General features: G+C 32.4%; 2 protein-coding genes and 1 non-coding gene across 13 annotated transcripts in view; 1 reads left to right on the plus strand and 2 right to left on the minus strand.

Annotated features, from left to right (window-relative positions):
- Window positions 1-362: 362 nt before the first annotated feature.
- On the minus strand, window positions 363-17,097 carry LOC126979064 (prostaglandin E synthase 2). 2 transcript variants are annotated; one of them, XM_050828252.1, is made up of 5 exons: window positions 16,596-17,068; window positions 16,220-16,429; window positions 13,458-13,660; window positions 13,167-13,379; window positions 363-1,336 (listed from the first exon to the last, which is right to left on the minus strand). In XM_050828252.1, the coding sequence occupies exons 1-5, from the start codon at window positions 16,869-16,871 to the stop codon at window positions 1,066-1,068; spliced, it is 1,173 nt and encodes a 390-aa protein (XP_050684209.1). In that variant the 5' UTR covers window positions 16,872-17,068; the 3' UTR covers window positions 363-1,065. The 2 variants fall into 2 exon arrangements, with proteins under 2 accessions (XP_050684209.1, XP_050684210.1); XM_050828253.1 differs by lacking the exon at window positions 363-1,336 and adding an exon at window positions 10,739-10,849 and having other exon boundaries at window positions 16,596-17,097.
- Trnan-guu (transfer RNA asparagine (anticodon GUU)) lies at window positions 5,082-5,153 on the minus strand. The gene has a single exon. It is a non-coding gene; the product is annotated as a tRNA-Asn (tRNA).
- Window positions 17,098-19,207: 2,110 nt separating the features above from the next.
- LOC126979031 (ankyrin repeat domain-containing protein 12) overlaps window positions 19,208-23,625 on the plus strand; it is a 33,689-nt gene continuing 29,271 nt past the window's right edge. For all 10 annotated transcript variants that reach the window (XM_050828188.1, XM_050828187.1, XM_050828190.1 and 7 more), the window contains exons 1-3: window positions 19,208-19,375; window positions 19,491-19,647; window positions 19,733-19,888. In XM_050828188.1, coding sequence (XP_050684145.1) covers window positions 19,512-19,647; window positions 19,733-19,888 — 292 coding nt within the window. In that variant the 5' untranslated portion in view covers window positions 19,208-19,375; window positions 19,491-19,511. The remainder of the gene's footprint in view (window positions 19,376-19,490; window positions 19,648-19,732; window positions 19,889-23,625) is intronic.

Genomic DNA, 23,625 nt, shown 5'->3' on the forward strand with positions numbered 1-23,625 from the left:
ACTAGAGAAAAAGTTGTTAGCATCAAATCTAAGCTGGCTCAAATCGTTCCTCCACAGTGGGGTTTTCAAGCAACTTTCTTCCACGAACAACCAAGCAGTGGAATGAGCTTCCTAGTGCGGAGTTTCGGCTTCGACACGACATAGGTACCTTCAAAAAAGCGCGTTCACCTTTCTTAAAGGCCGGCAACGCTCCTGTGATTCCTCTGGTGTTGCAAGAGAATGTGGGCAGCGGTGATCACTTACGTTCGTATGTACGTTAGTTTGTGCTTCCATAAAATAAAAAAACACGTTTCTTGACTATCAGAAACTTTTCCATTGGTATATCCTGATATAATATGCATATGTTTTAAATAAAAGATCAGTTAACTCATTAATATCTTTATTATAAATCTATAGAACTACAACTAAATAACGCATTACTTATAAGTTGAACAAATCTGGCAAAAATGTATTAATATTGGTCTATTTAAGAGATCACAATATTAGGGCTTCATGCTCAATGCTAAACACCAAAACAGCTTTTAAACCTAATATTGGCATAAGCAGCTGACCATTCCAAGAACTTTATAGTATAAAAAAATGCAATTAAAAGCTCACTTGTAATAAGACAAAAAATAAGAAATTCTTAGTGCAACGTCTCCAAGGCACTTTTATTGAATTCATTTAAATTAATTTTTACAATACCTACTTGCTTATAATAAAATACTGTTGTACTTGAGGCTGCTTCGTATGCTCAACATGATATATTAAATTATTATGTCAAAAATCACAATATAGGTATATATAATATAGTTAAGTACGTAAAATTGAACCATAAGTATTTAAGTGTAAGTTATACATGATTACCAGATAATTATAATTATAAAAAATAAAAATTAAATTCACGGAATTTCAACAAGAAAGTGAAACAAAGTCCCCATCTGTGTGGAAGATTGTAAAAAAAAAACAATAAAGCTCAACTTATTAAGACATTTGTGCTGTTAAAAGCCTGAAAGCAATGAAAACATAAAACTCTAAATTATAGAATGACTGTTGTAAATTAAATCCATTTATTATTTAAAAAACCTACGCATGATCGACTAAAGCTGTATTGGTGCCTTTGGTACGTTCTAAGGAGTACTTCATGGAATCAAACCACCTGCCAATATTAGTATTCTTTCGTAAATCTTGGAAAGCCTGACAACCTTCAATACTACATAATATACCAAAAACACTTATATCAGCTAAATTTGGGTGATCCCCGCCCAGGAATGTGGTTCCTTTAGAATCAACAGCTTTCATCCATTCCTTTGCTGCATCATAGAGTGATTCACGTTCATCATCTTTGATGTGATGCCTGAAAAAGATATGTCTGATCGTAATAGTGATTATTTATTTAGTAAATGACTAACTCCAATATTATTTAGTAAATTATTTAAATAACTTACAACCCATAAGTAATAGGAATATTTTTTTATAATAATATGCAAAGAATTAAAAATAATAATTTACAGTACAGAAAATACATTCTGCAACCATAAAAAAAAGAATAAGCCAAATTATGTTTTGCAAGACTAAATCAATATAAAGCCTTCCAGAACTCTGGCTTTTAATTAATAATAATTAATTTCACTCTTCTCAGATTTGTAGAAGTATTTATGTTTTTCAACTTTGTTAACTCTTGTAATGTGGCACTAATACTGAGGAGTCCAAACGCTAGAACATTATTCTGATAAGCTCCTAAGAAGTGGATTATCAACAAGCTTAAGAGAAATTATATTTAAAAAAAATGCAACGCCATATAAATCCTAAAATTGTATGCGTTGATAGTCTGTACGTGTTGTGATCATTATCAAGTTGGATAACAAAAAATAATTTAGAATCTATCATAATACCTAGACCTAGTCTTTCATTTGACGATCTTATTATAGTTTACAATAATTATCTGTATTAGTCTCAAGGAAATAACGCTTAGTATGTATGTGTGTGCAAATATGTTCACCAAAACTCGTCAATTGGGTTACCAATTGAAACGAAACATTGTACACATAATATAAAGAGCGACATGGGCACTTCGTCGAAGATAAAACAATCTTTGCTTGAGAGAAACCCCGTAAAAACTAGTTACAGGAAGAATGGAACGCAATCCCTATAGATTTAATTCATAATTTGATTAAGAATATACCAAAGAGATTGGAACCCATGTTCGGACCTATACTAAGCTTTATGGAAAGAATAAAATGTTGCTGACAATAATGTTTGCTTGCTGTTAACTTTTTCCTTAACCTTAATTTGGTTGATTTTATAAATTAACGAATAATTGTCGCGACCTTTGTAATTTAAAATGTACAAATTATAACACTCAAACTGATGAAGACCGCCAGATGGTCCAAAACTAGTCGGCAGCAACACTGCTGAACCGTGAGTAAATTCCGAAAAAATAAGTCCGATTTAAAATAAATAAAGTTAGTTATAATCTAAAAATTTACAATGTAAAGACTTGTAATCTAAAAATTTACTTTAACACAACATAGATCATCAAAAGTTCTGTTTCATAAATAATAATATACTTACTATTAATTATATACTCTTATGTCACGTTCTTATAAATAACCTACCTAACGAAATAGATGTCGACTTTTAGGCCCGGTTTCAACAAAAGCAGAGAGGAGAGGAGATGCGTTTTGATAACCAATCAGATTTCGTTATTTTCACATCTCCTATCCGCTGTGGTGAAAATTCTGACAGCTTCGTGGCTTATCTCCTCTCCGCTTTGGTTGATACCGGGCCTTATAATACTCCAGTAAATCGCCTTAAGTAACTTCTAAATGACATATTTTTGAAACATGCGTGAACAACCAAACTACACAAATACCTTTCTTATTGTATAAATTATTGAATTACATACATGTATATACACTTTATTTTTACTATTATGTATATGTAATCAGCTGGCTACTCCGTCTAATTTATATCAAGTGATACTTTGCTGGTTATTTTAATTTAAAATGATTTTTTTTTTTCATTTTAATTTTTAATCTTATTATTATACTATTAAATTTTGTAATTAGCCTGCAGAACATAATTATGTACCTACTGGTTAATAGCCTAGCTGTTCCTAAAAGGATAACATATGGAGAAAATAAAATCCGGATATATTTACACTTCTTTTTCTAAAAAATAATCTTAATAATATTAGTGGTTTAAGTATGAAATTGGCGAACTTTGTTGTTTGTACTAAAAAATTGAAATTTGTTATTTTTGAATTTAACATATTTATTTAATCACAATAAATAGCATTATTATCAATACAAAGCTGCCAACTTTTAGAAAGGTCATTTAGGCCTTTACAATAGAAGGTGATCTAGATTCGACAAACTGTGTGAAAGCATTTTGTACTGCCTCCTGAGAAGAAAACTTTTTATTACGTACAAAATTGTCCAAATCACGAAAAAAATGGTAGTCCATTGGAGCAAGCTCTGGCGAGTACGGAGGGTGACGAATGGTTTCTAATTGTAGTTCATTTAGAGCAAAAACGGTTTCTCGTGCTGTATGCGATGTCGCGTTATCATGGAGAAATAATGGTGAAGATCGATTCGAACTCATGTTCATGAGAGGCTGTTTCACGCCTAGTTTTGTTATCATTGTTCGGAGTTCGGCACAGTCGACATCTGCCGTTGTTTCTTGACCAAATCGGAGAAAGCTAAAGTGAATAACACCATGTGAAGACCACCAAACAGTTACCATTACCTTTTTATTTGTATAAGCTTTGCTTTAGGACACGTTTGGCGTTTAACCATTGCATTTTTCGCTTACGGGTATCGTAAAGAATTCACTTTTCAACACATGTCACAATTCGACCCAATATTACTTCATTTCTGTATCGATTCAACTAGGCAACACAAGTTTCAACACGCGTTTCTTTCTACAGATCAGTCAAATCAAGATTCAACCATCTTTCATAGATATTTTTATTTTATTGATTGGACGCAAATGCGTCAATATTGTTGGTAAGGTGACGTTAAACCTTGCCGGTAAGTCCTGGGTAGATTGGGTCGAACCAGCTTCCACCATTTCTTTCAATTCATTGTTATTCACCTGTGTGAATAACAATTGTCAATGGTCACGTCTTCCACCTGGTTCGTTCTTCAAATCAAAGTCACGAATGCGTTTAAACCAAAATCGCACGGTGCGTTCATTAGCAGTCCTATCTCAAAACGCAACATTGATATTGCGAACTGTTTCTGCCGTGATAGTTCTGCGTCGAAAAACAGTATCACTCAAAAATCTCAAACCATGAAGGTTCCATGTCAATTCAAAGTACCTATCAGTCTTGCGAAGCTCTCTAAGAAAAAAGCGATTCACTCGTATGAAACGTGCAGTCATTGATAGATTGACAGACTACGGCTATAATCTTGTAAAAAACGGAGATAGCCGAAATACACTACGTTGTAAGCAACTTTTCGCTTTCAAACTTAGCCAGATTATACTTCGTAGCCAATCGTGATACTGTAATTACTATTATTTCAAACTTATGTCAAATGGGTGTTTGTTTCATCCTATTAATCCTATCAATATTATAAATGTGAAAGTTTGTATGTCTGGATGTATGTTTGAACTTCTTTAACGCAAAAACTACTGAATAGATTTTGATGAAACTTTGTAATAATATAGCTTACACACCAGAATAACACATAGGCTATTATTTATAAAACTATCGTGTAAATTATACTTTATATGGCAAAACAACGTTTGCCGGGTCAGCTAGTACTAAACTAAATTTCAATTTTTACCAGGCAGTCCCGCCCCTTATTACGTAGTACTTACATCCTCTTTGGTATCTCTTACAATAAAACGGCAATTTCATACTTTAACTCCTGTTATAAGAAACATAGACGGTATGTACAGGCGTGCATGACGGTATATTGTTATCTTCACTAATATTATAATGAGATTATATTATATATTTCATTAAATTAAGTTAAGGATTCTAAAAAATATTTCGTAACACAAAAGCTAGTTAATTTGTTATTTTAAAACTACTCAGTTTCGATAAACGTCTGTTCTCGGATTTAACAAATTATATTTGTAACCAAATTTTATGGACGATGCGGGACTCGAACCCGCGTCACTCGGGTAACATCCCAGCGCTCTAACAACTAAGCTAACCGTCCGCATGCCACATTATCCGTAAATCTTGGTACGTCTTGTTCAACTCTCGGGTTGTGGCTCGGCCATCTACAAGATCTACTTTATAGTTGATAACCTGCTCAACCCCAATAATTGCATCTTAGGAAAATGACTTGAGATGTTGCTCTTTCAAGTTTTAGCATTTTGTTATCACTCACTTCTGGTTGGGCAGGTAAACTGTAAATTAAATCCTGTAGATGGTGCAATAACCCGAGAGTTGAACAAATGTAACAAGATTTATGGATTATGCTGTTGACGGACTTAATAATAGGCTAAATAAATAATCATTTTAAATTACATTATAAGTTATTTATAGATTATGCGGAACTAAATATTTTACTATTAATTTAAGTTTATTCGAAGTATTAAAAATTGGAATTTCGTTTATCGGATCGAGGACCAATCGAGCATTTACTCTTCGAACTTATCAAAAACGGAAAAAAATTCGAATAAAATATTGCGGAGTTTTTGGGTGTTCCCAAAATTAACTGTATCAACTTCGTTTATTCAGTGTGTAGCCAGTGTTCCCAGCAGCAGATTTTTTCGCCGCTGTTTCACAGGTACAGCTTTCATTAGCCAACACTATAAAAAAACATCATGGTGAATTTCAAGTAAATAGAAACCTTTATTTGAAAATACGTGTTTCAAACTTATTTTTATAAAAGATATTGTAGTCAGTTCACTTTTATTTTACTTATGTAAGCATTTATGCATAAGCTTAACATGCAATTTAAAAAAGCTATTGTGAGAATAGAATAGAAAATATAGAAATATATTTATTTACCACTGAGAGTGAATTTGAGAGAGAAATTTGAATTTGAGTTGATGTCGACTTTTAGGTCCGGTTTCAACCAAAGCAGAGAGGAATGGAGATGCGTTTTGATAAACAATCAGATTTCGTTATTTTCACATCTCGTCTCCGCTTAGTTTCGGTGGGAATTGATCAAGCGGAGAGGACAGATGTCTCATTTTTGCATTTTTGATGCGTCAGGCGAATAAGGGGCGCGGCGGAGCGGATATACGTGTAGGCGTGCGGCAGGGCGTATCAGTTACCATCAGCTGAACGTCCTGCTCGTCTTGTCCCTTATTAAGATAAAAAAATCTTAATTGCGACCTGTCAAAAGTATCAAATAAATATTCGATTGTGACTTGATATTTCACTGTTTACTTTAACTATGCTAAGGAATACGATTGTGGTGAAGACATTCGACAGTCTTTGTTAAAATCAGCGTTACTGTTAAATTTGGCTTAATCCTTAACTATAACCGCTAATATGGTGCAACCCAGCCTTAATATCTATATTTTTCAATAGCATGATGCAGCTGTCAGATCGTCTATACGCTACTATTTTCTAAGTAAGAGTAGGTATAAATAGGTCACACTGAAATAATCTATGAAAATGATAATAGATGGCGCAGCGCATTGCCTTTACGCGTAATCCTAAATGAACAATACAAATTATTAACTAATTGTCATCATTTTCTTATGTTAGTTATTTATCTTCTTTTTCATAATAATAAATAATTTTAAAACTTTTGGCTACTTTTCAACGGTAGCGGCAATTATAAGCTTTAAAATGGTGTTGCAATAATTAAATTTAATGAAGGAATGTGGAAGTCTTGGATTTCCCACAAACACACCTTTGTCGAATAATATACAGAGATGGCAGATTTAAGACCCTCGCATCAATGTATGATTGTTTGTTTCCGAGTCATGGATGTTTATATGTTTTTATTTATGTTTATATGTATTTATCTATGTTTAAGTAAGTATAGATCAGAACATATAAAGCAGGCTGATTGCTTAATTAAATTAGGCAATGAAAACATGGAACGCTTTGAATCCTTTATAAACAATAATAATAATAATAATATGTGCCACTGCTCCAGCACAACTAATAAACATTCATTAGAAAATTATCAAGACCTAAGTGTATCCCCATTAAAAACTAGTCAAAGTATGGATACAAGTGCATCAAGTAGGTTTATATTATTTGCAGACAAAATTGGCCAAGGGTTTGGACCTTTATTAAATAATGCAGTTGCAAAGAATTGTGAATTGATAAATATATGTAAACCCAATATAACTTTCAATAACCTCATAAATTCCATACCAAAAATAAATCTAAAAGAATAAACGATCATAGGTATAATGTTTGGTAATAACTCTCATAATATTAGAAATAAAGACCTAATTAACAATATAGAAAAATTAATTAATATTTCCAATAACACAAAATCTAAAGTGATGATGTGTACATTTCCATACTCCTCGGATTTGACACAGGAGCAAAATAGAAAAATATTTAAATTAAATACAACTTTGTATAATGCGACATTCCACAACAATGAAAATTTTATTTTATTTGACACAAATAAATTCATTAATTATAAACTGAAAATAACCAATGGTAACCTATACCTACCATTTAGAGTTAAGCGACAGCTGGCTACTTTAGTAGCTTATAGTCTTAGTCAACAAACTACTTCCTCTGTAGTATTATTTAATAAACATGCCTCTATTGGGCAAAATTGCAAAATAATCGCTATTGGGGAATGTATTAGTAAAAATATAACAATGAAGATTTTTATTCAATTAATTTAAATTAAGTTATTTGACAAGGGAGGACTCTTGCAATATCATACAAAATAGGCAACATTCACCAAATATAAATGTTACTGCTATAGATAATCATAATATAAAGCTCATAAATATTGTTCACCAGAATATACAAGGTATCTCAAATAAGGAATTAGAAATTGAACTGTTTTTGAGCTGCTGTAATATAGATATATTATGTATTACAGAACATTGGCGTAAGAGACATCAGCTCCAGTTTAGTTTAAGAGAACATAAAGTAGTCAGTTCGTTTTGTAGAAGTAGGGCAATACATGGAGGTTCCCTAATTATTATTAATAAAAGATTAAAATGTAAAAATAGAAGAGATATTGTTAATCTCTCTATAGAACAACTAATTGAGATAGCTTGTATAGAACTAGAGCAATTTATTATTATAAGTGTATACCGCCCCCCACTGCATCATATGAACAATTCCAACATAGAATGGAGGAGGTACTATCAAAATTTAGCAAAACCAGCAAGTCAATTATAGTGTGTGGAGATTTTAATATAAACTTGCTTGAACCTTCGGCCAATTGTACTAGCCTTAAAAAATTATTTCAAAGTTTTAATTTGTTCAATGTATTTTGGGAACCTACCAGAATCACTTCTACAACAGCAACCTGTTTAGATAATATTTTTACAGATGTTACAATTACTAGTAAACTCATAATTAATAATCTTCAGTCCGACCATAGTGGGCAACTTATAAAAGTAAATACAAGATTGGACAATGTCAGACCAAAAAAGGTGACGATTATACCAGTTACGGGTAGCCGTCTTGAGAGGTTTAGAAATAATTTGGTAAATACGATACCATTTTTACACTGTGGTGAAACTGCTAATTTTCACTATAACTTAGTCTTCAATTCCTTCTGTGAGGAATTTGACAGGATTTTTACTCCAGTAACGGTGACAGTAAACAACAAACATTGTTGTAATGATTGGGCAACAATGGGTATCCACAAAAGTCGTAAACGCTTATATGAGCTTTATTATGAGAAACATATAATAATAGTGAAGAATTTAAAATATATGTAAAAAAATACTCCAAGATCTTTAAAGTAGTTTGTCATGAAGCGAAAACACGTTTCATTGCAGATAAAATTAAAAACAGTAATAATAAAGTAAAAGCGACTTGGAGTGTAATTAACAATGAAACTGGTAGATCGAATTGCCGTAACACCTCTATCTGTTTAAATATTAATAATCGCGTTATAAATTCGGAAATAGAAATTGCAAATGAATTTGATAAATACTTCTCCGAAATCCCGATTGTCACGACCAAAGACCTTAACTCTTCGCCGTTCTTAAGCAGCATATGATATGCTTAAATTACACGTACCGGTATCTTCCACTGATTTGAAATTTAAGTATGTTACAGGTAGCGATATAATAAAAATCTTCAAATTAATTAACCTAAAAAATGCAAAAGACCTATGGGGCCATTCGACTAATATTGAAAAATACATACTTGACATTATAGCACCTGAATTAGCAATAATATTTAATGAATGCATAGATGAAGGTGTGTTCCCTGACCTCATGAAATACAGCAAAGTTATACCTTTGTTTAAATCGGACAGTTCTTTTGATCCTGCTAATTTCAGACCTATTTCAGTGCTGCCTGTTTTTAGTAAAATTTTTGAAAAACTTTTGCTTCAACAGCTACAAATGCATTTTTGTAAATTAATGAACAAAAATCAGTTTGGTTTCACTAGGGGCTTATCAACAATTAATGCGGGTACTAGACCCATTGAGCACATCTTTGACGCCTGGGAAGAGTCACAGGATGCATTGGGCATTTTTTGTGATTTGTAAAAAGCATTTGACTGCGTCCACCATGAAACTTTACTCCTAAAACTAAAGCATTATGGAGTGAAAAATAGAGCACTAAATCTGTTAAAATCATATTTAAGCGAAAGAGTTCAGATAGTCGATGTAAATGGCAAACGGTCTTCGGGTAAACCTGTGGAAATAGGTGTTCCACAGGGTTCTATTCTCGGTCCTTTCTTATTTCTTATATATATTAACGATCTACCGTTTGTGGTAGATGATAGCCATGAGATTGTATTGTTTGCTGATGATACTTCACTTATTTTTAAAGTGAAGCGACGTGCGGATATTGATGACGAGGTAAGCAATGCACTCTCAAAGTTAGTGCGTTGCTTTGAGACGAATAATCTGCACTTAAACAGTAAAAAAACAAAGTGTTTACGGTTAATTACACCAAACACAGCGGAGGTACAAACCAACGTACTTATAAATGACCAGAGATTGGAACTTGTGGACACTACGGTCTTCTTGGGTATCACGTTAGATAAAAAGCTTCTTCAAAAGGGGTCCACATATTACCCATCTAGCAGATAAGACTCAGCTCTGCGGCATATGCAGTTAGAAAGATTAGAGAGTACACGAATGTTGCGACCGCTAGATTAGTGTACGTTAGTTATTTTCACAGCATCATGACGTACGGTATATTACTATGGGGTCATGCTGCTGACATTGATATAGTGTTTGCACTGCAAAAGAGAGCTGTTCGTGCTATATATCATCTTGGTAATAGACAGTCTCTCAAAGAAAAATTTAAAGAAATAAATATTATGACTGTTCATTGTCAGTACATTTATGAAAATTTAATATAAGTTCACAAAAATCGTCACCTTTTTGCTCTTAATAGTGATTTTCATTATTATAACACTAGAAATAAGGGATTGCTTGTGACTAATTCTAGTAGGCTTCATAAGATACATAATAGCTTTAAGGGTAAATGTATACACTTCTACAATAAAGTCCCAGCCACTGTTCAGGCATTATCTATAAATAAATTTAAATGTTTTATAAAAATTGGCTCTGTCGTAAATCCTATTACTCCACTGCTGAATATCTAAATGATCGGACAGCCTGGGACTAGATTGTGATTGTTTTATAGCGATAGAAATGACTGTACAATATTGTATATTTTTATTGAAAAGAGCGCAAAAAAAAGAATGCTGGGAGAGTTTCTTGCGCCGGTTCTTCTCTCTCAGAGCGCCATTTGTTTCCGAAGCGGTAGTAGTATCTAGTAGTATAAGAAATGACATCAAAAAGAATTCTAAAGGAATCAATTTTGAGAAAATAAATGCCTTTTATATTGTATTAAATATAACGTTGTCTTGCAACCCATAACACAGGCTATATATGCCTAATTTGGGGCAAGCTAATTTGTGTAAAAAGTGTGTCAATATTATTATTATTACTATTAATATTATATAACATTATTATTATACAACATTATTATTATTACTATCATATAATATTAATCATATAATATTATACAACATTATTATTATTACTATCAATATAAAGCGCTGTAAATTACCTAACCAGGAAGCCTCATTCTCCTTTTTTAGCGAATAATATAAAATAATCAGCATTTTATATATAGATTAAGCTTAAAATAAGGGTTAAAGTATAAAATTGCCGTTTTATTGTAATAGGTAGTTCGAATTGACATAGAACCTTCATGGTTTGAGATTTTTGAGTGAAACTTTTTTCTAATGGTACCTATGTAGTACCTACCTACTTATTTAAAAAAAAATGTGCAACATTCGATTATCGAATTTCATTTGTTTTTTTTTTTATTCAGCTTAGTCAAGGAAAGTGGATACTTCGAAGATTCGAGTGATTTTTGAATACGAGTTCCGACGCGGGACTATCGACCGCAACGTGCGATTTTAGTTTTAACGCTTTCGTGATGGAAACTTTAGAGTAGGAGAACGAACCACATGGAAGACCACCCATACAGGTGAATAACTGGAAAGACATGGTGGAAGCCGATCTGAGCCAAACTACCTAGGAATTAGCGGCATGGTTTAACGTTAACATTACCGACAATATTGACTCATTTGCGTCAAATCAATAAAATGATTTGACTGATCTGCAGAAAGATACGCGTGTTGAAACTAGTGTTGCCTTATTAGATCGATACAGAAATGAAGGAATATTGGATTAAATTATGACATGCGATGAAAAATAGATTCTTTATGATAACCGTAAGCGAGAAATGCAATGCCTGATCCCAGGAAAACACCGCAACAGTGTCCTAAATAAAGCAAAGCTTAATAATAAAAAGGTAATGGTAACTGTTTGTTTTTTTTTTAATGAAAATAAGGGACGAGACGAGCAGGAAGTTCAGCTGATGGTAATTGATACGCCCTTTCCACAATGCAGTGCCGCACAGGATTCTTTAAAAGCCCAATATTCTGAGCGGCACTACAATTGCGCTCGTCACCTTGGGACATAAGACGTTAAGTCTCATTTGCCCAGTAATTTCACAAGCTACGGCGCCCTTCAGACCGAAACACAGTAATGTGAACACATTACTGCTTCACGGAAAAGGCGCCGTTGTGGTACCCATAATCTAGCCGGCTTCCTGTGCAAAGGAGCCTCCCACTGGTGGTCTCAGCATGGTTTTATATACTATAGCTTTCTCCGATCTGGTCAAGCAATAATGGCAGATGGCTACTGTGCCCGACTCCGAACAGTGATAGCAAAACAAGCAGTGAAACAGTCCCGACTTACATACACCATTATTGCTCCATGATACGTGATGACACGAGACCTCATACAGCACGAGAAACCGTTTTAACTCTACAGGAACTGCAATAAAAAACCATTCGCCATATCTAGCCTCCGTATCCATTTTTTTCGTTATTTGGAAAATTTTGTACATGATAAAAAGTTTTCTTCTCAGGAGGCAGTACAAAATGCTTTCCCACAGTTTGTCGAATCGATCTAGATTCGACAAAGACCACAGTCCTATCGCAAAGGCATAAATGACCTTCCTATTATATAGCAGCAATGTATAGATAATAATGATAATTATTTTATTAAATAAATATTTCAGTACAAATCGGCACTTTCATACTTTAACCCCTAATATATATATTATCTTATACATACAGGTTGTAATCGTTAGGTGTGACCAGGCGATTATTCCGTAACTATTACAGACATAAAAAAAAAACTTAAAACAGATTATTAGTGAAATTAACTTTTTAAAAATCAAAAAATACTTCTATCTTTAATTTTGATATTAGACACTCCCATGCATTAATAGAGATTAGTAGAAAGGATTTGGTTTTCTTATTTTAAAAGGTTATTTTAGCTTAGTACTGATATTAAAGGAAACTGTTTATTAAACTTACAAAGTAATATAGCTATCCTCTAATTAAATAATATTTATTTCTTAGTAAGTACAAAATTTTGTTACCAAAGCAGATGTTTAAAGTGACATCCTTTGTGATACAATGACCATTCTACTAATCTCAACATAAATGTAATTGTTTTACACTCTGTGTATAACTTAAGCAATTATACAAAATAAAAAGTATCACCTCTTTTTGAGCCTTTTTGAAATGATCCACATAGCAGCTGCTCCACCATACACCATAAGTGCACATTCCCAGCTTGGAAAAGACTCTCGCCAACCTCCCACCTTCTCAAACCATTTGAAAGTATCCAAGGCCTCACTAGTTGTGCGGTACACGTTTGGTGATAGTGTGTGTACTAGAACTCTGTCTGCCCATTGGCGCCAGCGTCGTTCTTCTCTGCAATATTATAAAAAAAAGGAATCTTACCTTATTACTCATAAAATTATCATAGATTTAAATATTGATTTGTCTTACTGTTCATCCTCTTTCTCCTTTGAACTTATACTATGTGCATTATGCATTATAAAATATTTATTTGTTATATCAGTTACTTCATTTCCAGTGTCATTTTGGTACCGAGTTATGGGATAGTACTTGATAATTTCCCTTAGCTGGAGAGATTTATCTCTTAGGTATGTTTCAAGTATGGATATTATAGCTGTACTGTCTAGCAGTTGCTGCAAAAAATATATATTTATTTGGATAATAAATTAAAAGTCTGCACCATTAGGATAACTAAACGTCTTTGGCTGTTTTAAACCAAGACAATAATATAATAATAATAAAACTTAATAAATTAAACATAAATATTTAAACCTCTTTCATTCATAACCTGTTAAGATTATTATTAATATTATATATCTTATATATAAAATTCTCGTGTCACAATGTTCGTTCCGGTACTCCTCCGAAACGGCTTGACCGATACTCATGACATTTTGTGAGCATATTGAGTAGGTCTGAGAATCGGCCAACATCTATTTTTCATACCCCTAAATGTTAAGGGTGGTCCACACGAAATTTTTTTTTAATTTTTTTGGCATTTTTTTTTAAATTTGTTTGATTATGAGTTAGCATTAAAAAATACATACAACTTCAAATTTTCACCCATCTACGATCAACAGTTACTTTGGTATCGCGATTTTAATATCAGCAATACAACGTTTGCTGGGTCAGCTAGTATCTATATAATAACTTTTACTCGCGACCTTGTTTACTTTGTATAGTTCCTTTGGGTAACATTATTTTATTTCTTAGGATACTATTCAAATAATACACAATATACAAACTGCTCTTTCCCCTCTTCTGTGAGACAACACATATCATTTGTCATTGTGAACAGTCTCACCATACCATACCATACAATACCATAAGTATTGTATATGCATAGGTAATGTATATTATGCTTTTATAACAAGATCCCAGAAAATATTCAAAACAAATGTATTAAGAAATTCAAAAGAATTGTTAGAAAATGTGTGTGGTAAAATTTACTAAAATATAAATAACTTTTGCAGCATCACTTTTTCAGGAAAAGATAATATATCAAAGAACTGTTGAACCTTGCGTAAAAATATTGTCCCATAAACTAGTTCATGCAAAAATAAAATATAAACAATTAAGGCTGAAATTATAATACCTAAGTCTAGAATCCTATCTCAAAAGTTCAACTGAATTGTAGTGTAGAAATTTTCATTAAAACCAGTTAATTGTTTCACAAGATTTTTACATACATATAAGGTAAATAAAATAAATGATTGGTAACTATGTCACTTGACATCAGCTGATCAACCAATTCCAAAATTATTTGGATAAAAGATCATAATGAAACAGGATTTTAATAGAAATTTAGTATTCGCGTAATCTGAAAATTAACGTATTAATAACGCTGGTATAGATACAAACAAACATAGCAGCCTTTTAAAATACATGATCATTATCAATTCACTTATAATCTCATTCCAATACAATTGTACAGGATATTACTCTATTATATCTTTAAGTGCTTTTTAACCAACTTCAAAAAAGGAGGAGGTTCTCAATTCATCAGTATGTTCAGTTTTTTTTGTTTGTTACCTCAAAACTTTCAACTGGGTGAACCAATTTTGATAATTCTTTTTTTATTTGAAAGCTGGTGCTTTCCTTGTGGTCCCATTGCAATTTAGTCCAGATCTGACACTGGCATCCATGAGAAAACCATAAAAGTCTTAAATTTGCTACACTTACATATAGCAAAGTGGATGATAAATTTACAAATAACTCAATATCTCGCCAACTGATTTCGATGATTCTTTTTTTATTGGAAAGGATATACTTCAAAGATAGTTTGGTTAGGGTCTGATTACGGAATCCATGACAAAGTAACGGAACTCTTCAATTCTTAAGAGCAAATTAACGATACTCGGCTGAATCTATATTCAATTCTAAAAATAACAATAATCATAACTAGAATTAGATTAATAAATTAGATTGTATAAAAATACACAATTATTTTTATACTTTTTAGTGCACATTATATCTATTGTTTTGGAATAGTGTTTTTGAAGATGGTTGTTCTTTTGTTATTTTTTTTTTTATAAATCTGTGTAAGGACTTATTTTATATTTCACAATCTTGTTTTTTTATTTGTTCTAATAGGGGCAATTTACAGACAACCTATCAAAATTACAGCTATTTCTCCAGTATTTCTGGCAAACTTAGATAATGGAAATGTGGACCATATTCATTAGCTGTTTTTTCATGCATTCTTCCATATACAGTTTTATACCTTCTGAAATTACCTACTGCATTGTTACAGTATCTCCTTTCCCTGGTTTTTGCTACATTTGTAAATGTTTTATGTAAATATAATCTGAGGAAATATAAGATTTAGCTTTCACTAAAACAGTAATAATATACATATTATATATGGCTGTGTGTGTTTTAAAAGTATTTGTGTAAATAATAGAATAAAACTATAGTTAATTATGGTAAGTTAGATAGGCAGTTGGATGGAGTGGCATTTTTCTAATAGTTTCCATTTCTTATCTTTAGCTACAAAACACTAAAGAACACTCTTTTATTATTTTTTCATACATTGTCATGAATTTGTCAACACCCCTAGTGTGGCAGATATTTTTCAAGTTGTACTTATATTTATAAAAATAATCTTGAGGTAAGTCAACCTTTTTCACCTTAACAACATGCCAATAGAGGAAGGCTGTAGTCTAAGAATTACAATGAAAATTAAAAATTACCTGATAGCCACCTTCCACTTTTGCCAATACTATTGGTACTTTTTTATAGCCAGACCATTTAATTGCCTGCCTCAAAACAGCATCAACCTCAACTACTTCATAGTTTATACCTTTAGCATCCAGATAGGTACGGACTTTACAACAAAATGGACATGTCCTGTATTGAAAGAGAATTAACTGCAGATTTCTAGTATCTGTATCATTTATGACCTGAAATTTTTGACTAGAAGTTAATATGTTTAGTAATTTATAATGAGGCTATAAAAATCCTAATATTTCTTATCACATGGCTACTCTATATATACATTATAATAAGTAAAAAGAAAAAAAATTGTAAAAATAATTATTAAAGCAATAACTATCTTTAGTTAATTACCTTATAGTGTGCTTTATATTGAGGTTGTTCTGCAAAAAACGCATATTCGTCTGAATTTCCTGCTACTGACGATTTTCTAACATTTACTTTGTAATGAGTATAGCCCCCATAGCCTACACCTATAAGAACACCTACACTAGCGCTAACAAGGGTTATTTTAGTGGCCGATTTGGAAAAGCGTGGCTTAGTTGAATAAGAAAACTTCTTAAGTTTTGCATTTTCTATGCCACTTGTAAATATACCTTTGCGAAATATGGTGAAATTTAGTCGCCACATGTTATTACGATTACTGACAAAACTAATTAATATCTTTTAATTTAAATATGTATTTATGTTTCCATACTTCAGTTATTAGTAAATTCAGAAAAATATTATATTTTATTTATACAGTATGTAGTAGTAACTATATATCATGACGTAATCCGATCGTAAGTATTTATTGACAGTTGACACTACTTCACGACTACGCCTATGTTCTAGTCCATTCTATTCTTCCCACTGTGGCTTCTGTGGAAGATAGATATAACACAACCAACTATCAAGCAATGTCACGGTAGAAGTAGACCACCAAGCATATAGTATTTAAATTTCTAAATGGAGAAAAGAAAGTTTTGCACGAAACAGCCATATGGCAATATTAATAAAGATAAAAGTAAATATTTTAAATGAAATCGTGTGGCAGATACAGTTGACCGGTAAGTTGAAGTGAGTTGTTTTGATCATTTTTCTAACAAAAGAATAGTTTTCAGCTTATTAATGTATAAAATTGGCCATTTAAGTAAATCATTTGATATATGTACAATACCGCACGGTCATTTAAAGTATAAGCACCTCTAGAAAATTTATTTGCTCATTTCAATTTTAAAGTCAAAATAAAACGCTAATATATTTGAAACAGTTATAATACTCATACTATTATAAAACGTTTAAATCTAATTTCATATGCATAAGAAATTACCAGTCTTTCGATCTACCCTACAATAATAATTAAAACGAATGTAAACATCGTAGATAAAACCCGTGTAGTGTTTATCATTTATAGTAATCAGGAAAATATTTAAAATAGCCTACGCTCACTTAGATGCTGCTAAAGCGCGATTTGATAGTAACGCGCTATTTACTCCACATATTATTATTACACATACATAATATTATATATTTTTTCCAAAATCACTGAAATTTGGTTGTGAATGAAATAAAAAGTCTAAATAATACGTTTTAATATTGAAGTCAACAATTAAATAGCTAGTTTTTTGAAAATATTAATTATTCTTATAACATTCTGATTTTTTTACAGTTTATAACCTTTTAATAGATAAAAAATAATGTAATTGCTGGGAGAAAAGTTCAGTTCAGCTCTCAGCTCACTATTCTTTAATTTAATGATTCATCACATGATAGCAGACCTACAGAATAAACCCCCGTGGAACACTCTTGTATGCAGATGACGTAACCCTCATTAGTGAAGACGTGGAGGAGCTACTGACCACACTAGAACAATGGCGCAGTGCTTTGGAAAATACTGTCCTGAGAGTCAGAAGACTGTGTAAGTGCACTGTAACTCAACACATGGCACCATATAACTCCAGAATACCCTACTTAAAAAGGGTGGACTTGTTTAAATGCTTGGCTCTATCCTGACGAGTTACAGCAGCATAGAGCCCGACGTCTACAACCGCATTGACTCAAAAATGCCCAAACAAATATAAGGCAAAGTCTACAAAAGTGCCATAAGCCCAGCACTAATGTACGGCTCAGTAATTAGAATCCTGGCTAAATCTACAAAAAGCCCTGGCGACAACTGATTAGGAGAGCCGACCCCAACTAAAATGTAATAGGGTGAGGATAAAGATTTTCTACGTAAAAGATTTGACCTTCAAGAATCAATTAATAAATTTATTATTAAATGGATATTTTTTATTGAACAAAAGAAAATATTAGTATTTGCACTTTATGAGTATTGGAAGAACAAGTGTGACTCAAAAATGCCCAAACAAATATAAGGCAAAGTCTACAAAAGTGCCATAAGCCCAGCACTAATGTACGGCTCAGTAATTAGAATCCTGGCTAAATCTACAAAAAGCCCTGGCGACAACTGATTAGGAGAGCCGACCCCAACTAAAATGTAATAGGGTGAGGATAAAGATTTTCTACGTAAAAGATTTGACCTTCAAGAATCAATTAATAAATTTATTATTAAATGGATATTTTTTATTGAACAAAAGAAAATATTATTATTTGCACTTTATGAGTATTGGAAGAACAATTACCCGACCTTATCGTTATTAAGCGATCGCTTCCATTTCATTTGTGCATATTTCTGAGAAATAAAAAAAGAATAAAAACAAGATAGAGACTGTTAACGTAATAATAAAATATCTTCTGGGACTATTTATTGTATTTTTGTTTTCAATTTAAGAGAGTCCTTACTCCGGCAACTTTGCAAATCTTAGCAGATTCGAAGTCTCCGTAAAGTTCCATAACGATAATTTGGATGAATGCACTAAAATAATTTTACAATTTCAAGTTTGGTACTCTGTGAATTACAAATTTTTATGAATCTGTGGTAGCCACTTTTGTCGATAAAATTATTGTGTTATTTTTAGTCTACGTTCGTGTTCATCGCAATATCTATGCGACTGGAACGTTAATTTTTTTAGAAGAATACATAGTTATTATGTTTTACAAGATCTTGGGTTAATCCTTAGCGTTAATCTGTTGTGTGTTGATTTGTGATTTTGTTAAAGACTGTATTAATTCTGGTTGGCGTTAAAGGAAAGGTCAGCATTGAAATTATAGTTATATTATTTAGGGTCTTGGCGCGTTTACAAGCTGGAAAAGGTTTATGATACTTAAAGCCTTTAGTAATAAAATTTGCGTGTTGTGTTTGTGTAGGCGGGTGGTTATGCTCGTAAGATGCCGTCGACGTCGCGGTCGCGAGGCTCTGGGCGCGGGCCTGATGGCGCGCCGCGGTCCCAAGTCATAGCGCCTATGTCGGAGCGGCAGCAATTAGCTCTTGTGATGCAAATTTCATCACAAGACGCTCCTCCAGGTAAGCGATTACAGTTAGGACTACTCCAAAAACATATTCTGCCACTTGATCTGCTTACAATACCACAAATTCCCGCCGTTTATAGCCGCTCCGACCCCTGCAGAAGAAAGGAAGAGAACAAGACAACAACGAAATGAACGTGGTGAAACTCCCTTACATGTAGCAGCCATCAGAGGTGACCATGAACAAGTGCGAAAAATTATTAACCAAGGACAAGATCCGAATGTCACTGACTTCGCAGGTAAGAATATTTTTTAAAATGTTTGCTCTGATCCATTCAAAGTTAGGTATTATGAAGAGGTATATTATTGATTGTTGAGAATCTTCATAATATTATATTCTGTATGAACATTCTGGCTTAACAAAAGCTGGTAGACTAATTACTGATCTATTTAGTCTAATTTCAGAAATTTATAGCAGCTTCTTAATTATACAAACACAAATTATTATTTTTTACTCAGATCATCTTTTTCTGCAACATATTTAAATCTTATCAATTAGTTTTTTTTCTATGTGAACAGCTTGTGTGTAATGTTATAGAGAGCATTACTAAAAACAGATCTCAAGACTTGTGATCAGGGAGTAAACAAAAGCTGAGTCACAAGTATAATGAAATGTAATAAATGTGGTGATAAATTACTATCAGCGGTTGTATCAATCTTGTTTGTCTTTTATTGCAAATAAATATCCAGTAAGTTGAAAATGTAAACACTGGCTTAATCAACGAAATGATATTTTTCAATGGTATGGGGACTCATATTCTTACAGTAAGACTTCTTAATGGAGCTCTTTTGCACAGCATTGGCTGGTGACTCGAACAACCTCCTTCCGAAAAGAAATTGCATCTGATGTTGTCTTCACACATGGTGAACATGTATCTTGGAGCAATCTAGTATTCTCAAGGATCTTAGCCCATTAGATTGCCACTCCTTCATAATTGGACAGAAATCCTCTACACTTAGGGCTATTGGTAACACTAATTGTGAAAGGTGTTTGTTAGTTCGTCATCATAGTTACCATCATTCAGATATTGTGTTAGTTAAAGTTGACTAGTCAACATGCATTCTGACTGTCTGCAGTTTCAAAATATACCATGAACATATAGCCTGAAGAGAATTGGCAAGAGTGGCATGCAGCCAGTCACCCTAAGTCTCTGAGCACTTCAGATCAACCCTCCATCCCTGAATTCATTGCAGAGTAACACATTATCACATGCAACTTGTTCCAAGGATTGATGACACTCCTTTAGTAGCACAGTTACTACCACTACTCTCATGGAGAAGCCTAGCGTTGTAGTACTACAATGTACTTTCCTTAGTCTAGCTGTAGTACCTACCTTGAACGCTATATACTTGTATTGCTATGTGTGATGCCAGTGGCAATTCCAAGCCAATTTCTTAATCATCATTGTACATTTTTAATACATGTACACCTAAATTGGTATTTTTCTGATTCCAAAAGTTGTTATGGTATTTCTTTTTGAATATATATATATATTACTAGACGGCAGATGTTGTTCTATACCTAATAAATATAATATAATAATAATATAATATTCATACACTTTTATACAAATTATCTTGCCACAAACTAGGCATAGCCTGTACTATGGGTACAAGACAATGATATATTTAATACAATATACTAACTTAAACATACACAATGCACTTACTTAAACATACATTAATACATATAAACATCCATGACTCAGAAACAAACATCCACATTCATCATTTTAATGTTTGCAACTACTGGGATTCAAACCTGGTGACTCTAGCTCAGTAGGCAGCGTCACTAACCACTGGGCTATATAGGTTGTCAAATAAAATACTGTATTGTTATAAAGAAATTGTTTCACAGCAGAACTGTAAAACAATGTGTCAATAAATTCTCTCATAAAAAATATGTCCATACAAAACACACACACACACATACTCACGCCTTGTTCCCGTCGGGGTAGGCAGAGACAATAGAATGCCATTTGCTTCTATCCTTACAAACCTCACGCGCTTCCTCTACATTCATTACTCTTTTCATACATGCTCGCCGGTTGCGGGCCATACAAAACAAATATTGCAAATTAAAATAATTATGGGTCCCAAATCAAGATAAAAACTATGTTATCTCTCAAGTTGGACTAAACAGCTGTCCATGAAGTAATGCATATTAAAATCCGTTCATTAGTTTAAGAGTTCAGTGAAATCAAAATTCAGGACACTGGATTTCTATATATTAAAGATGTATCCTCCTGATGTAGGGAGCCTTATAGGTGGGTGGTGAAGAGGTCTGTCCTTATCATTCCTAGATCTTATTATTTATGGTGAATCACCAGCAAATTAATTTTTATATATGTACATTGATGATTGATTGACTATATATATTTATGTTACGAGAAACATAGGTGATGTTAAAATGTCTAAATGCATGTAGATCTGTTAAAGAAAAGTAAAGCTTGCCATAATGACACATTTGAGTTCAATATATTGAATAATTTTTTATTTCTGTATTTAATAAAAATATTATATATAGAATATCAGGCATTAAAATTACATACCTGCTGGACCTCATGGACCAGCAGGTATGATATCTAGTGATTGTATACATTATCTAAGTAACATGGAATGCACCAATAAATTAATAATATTTCTTACATTGTCTGAATAGTCCAGGTATTCTACACTTTAGCAGAGTTACTTGTATATATTAATATATATAAATCCAGTGTCCTGATGTTTGTTTCTGGTGAACTCTTTAATGAATGGATTATAATTACTTCATGGAGTGCAGTTTAGTCCAACTTGAGAGATAGGATAGTTTTTATATCTATTTGGGGCCCATAATTATATTTATTTCCAATATTTGTTTTGTATGGCTTAACAGTTCAGCTGTGAAACAATGTGAGCATATTTTAGGAAATAATTCTTGACATTATGAAATATTATTGACAATTTCATAAAAAAGTGTTTTATTAATTATTATGTACAGAATAAGGTCTGTCGGGTCACCTAGTGTAAAATAACTATGTTAGTTACTTTAAGATCTTACAACATTTGTTTACAGATATTTTACTGTGTGGAGTTTATCCATAGGAACAAATTGTTGTTGATTTGATAGAACCAAGAATGAATATTTAGTAATGTTGAGTCTGAAACTACCATAATATATTATGCTCTAAATAAACTGATACAAGATTATTCATGCAAGTTTTAACAATTTACATCACATCAAATTACAATAGGATTATTGATCTTGTAAATAGTTTCCCATTTAATAATTTAAATTGCATCACATATGCATATGTGGTATATTGTGAAGTACTGTCTTTCTTATAGCCTTATTGGAATAAAAATTATGTCCACATAGCAATTCAATTTCGAAAATGACACAAGGGTATTAAGTATCGCTTTATAGGTGTTATTGTATTGTAGTATCGCTTTATAGGTGTAGTATTCGAGGTTGAATTAAAAAAAAAATATTATATTAAGTACTCACATTCAATTTTATCTAGATGAGTTCAAAATCACCATTGTTATTAAAGTTTAATGACTTTATGGACTTCACATTTCAAAGAGAAATTATTAATAATTGTTTTATCTGTTTGTATCTCAGGAGCACTTTTGTTACTTTATTGAGTGGATTTATTATTTTTCATTCACATTGTTGATGCTTCCTGTGATAAGTTTAGAATTTAACACATAGTAAATAAAGGTAATTCATATATTCAAGAGCACTCTACTTCGACATTAATATTATTTCCAAGTGACTTCCAGCTAAGTACTTCATCCATTCATTCATTAATCATCAGCTGTAAGACGTCCACTGCTGTACAAAGGCCTACCCCATAGATCTCCACAACCATTGGTCCTGCGCTACCCTCATCCAATGTATTCTGACAATCTTGAACAGATTGTCGGTCCTAAATGTTAGGTTGTTTAGGTTGTTAATTCACACACCCTAGTAAACTTTAAGACAATTTGA

The sequence above is a fragment of the Leptidea sinapis genome, chromosome Z (genome assembly GCF_905404315.1).
Source record: "Leptidea sinapis chromosome Z, ilLepSina1.1, whole genome shotgun sequence".
Taxonomy (NCBI): domain Eukaryota; kingdom Metazoa; phylum Arthropoda; class Insecta; order Lepidoptera; family Pieridae; genus Leptidea; species Leptidea sinapis.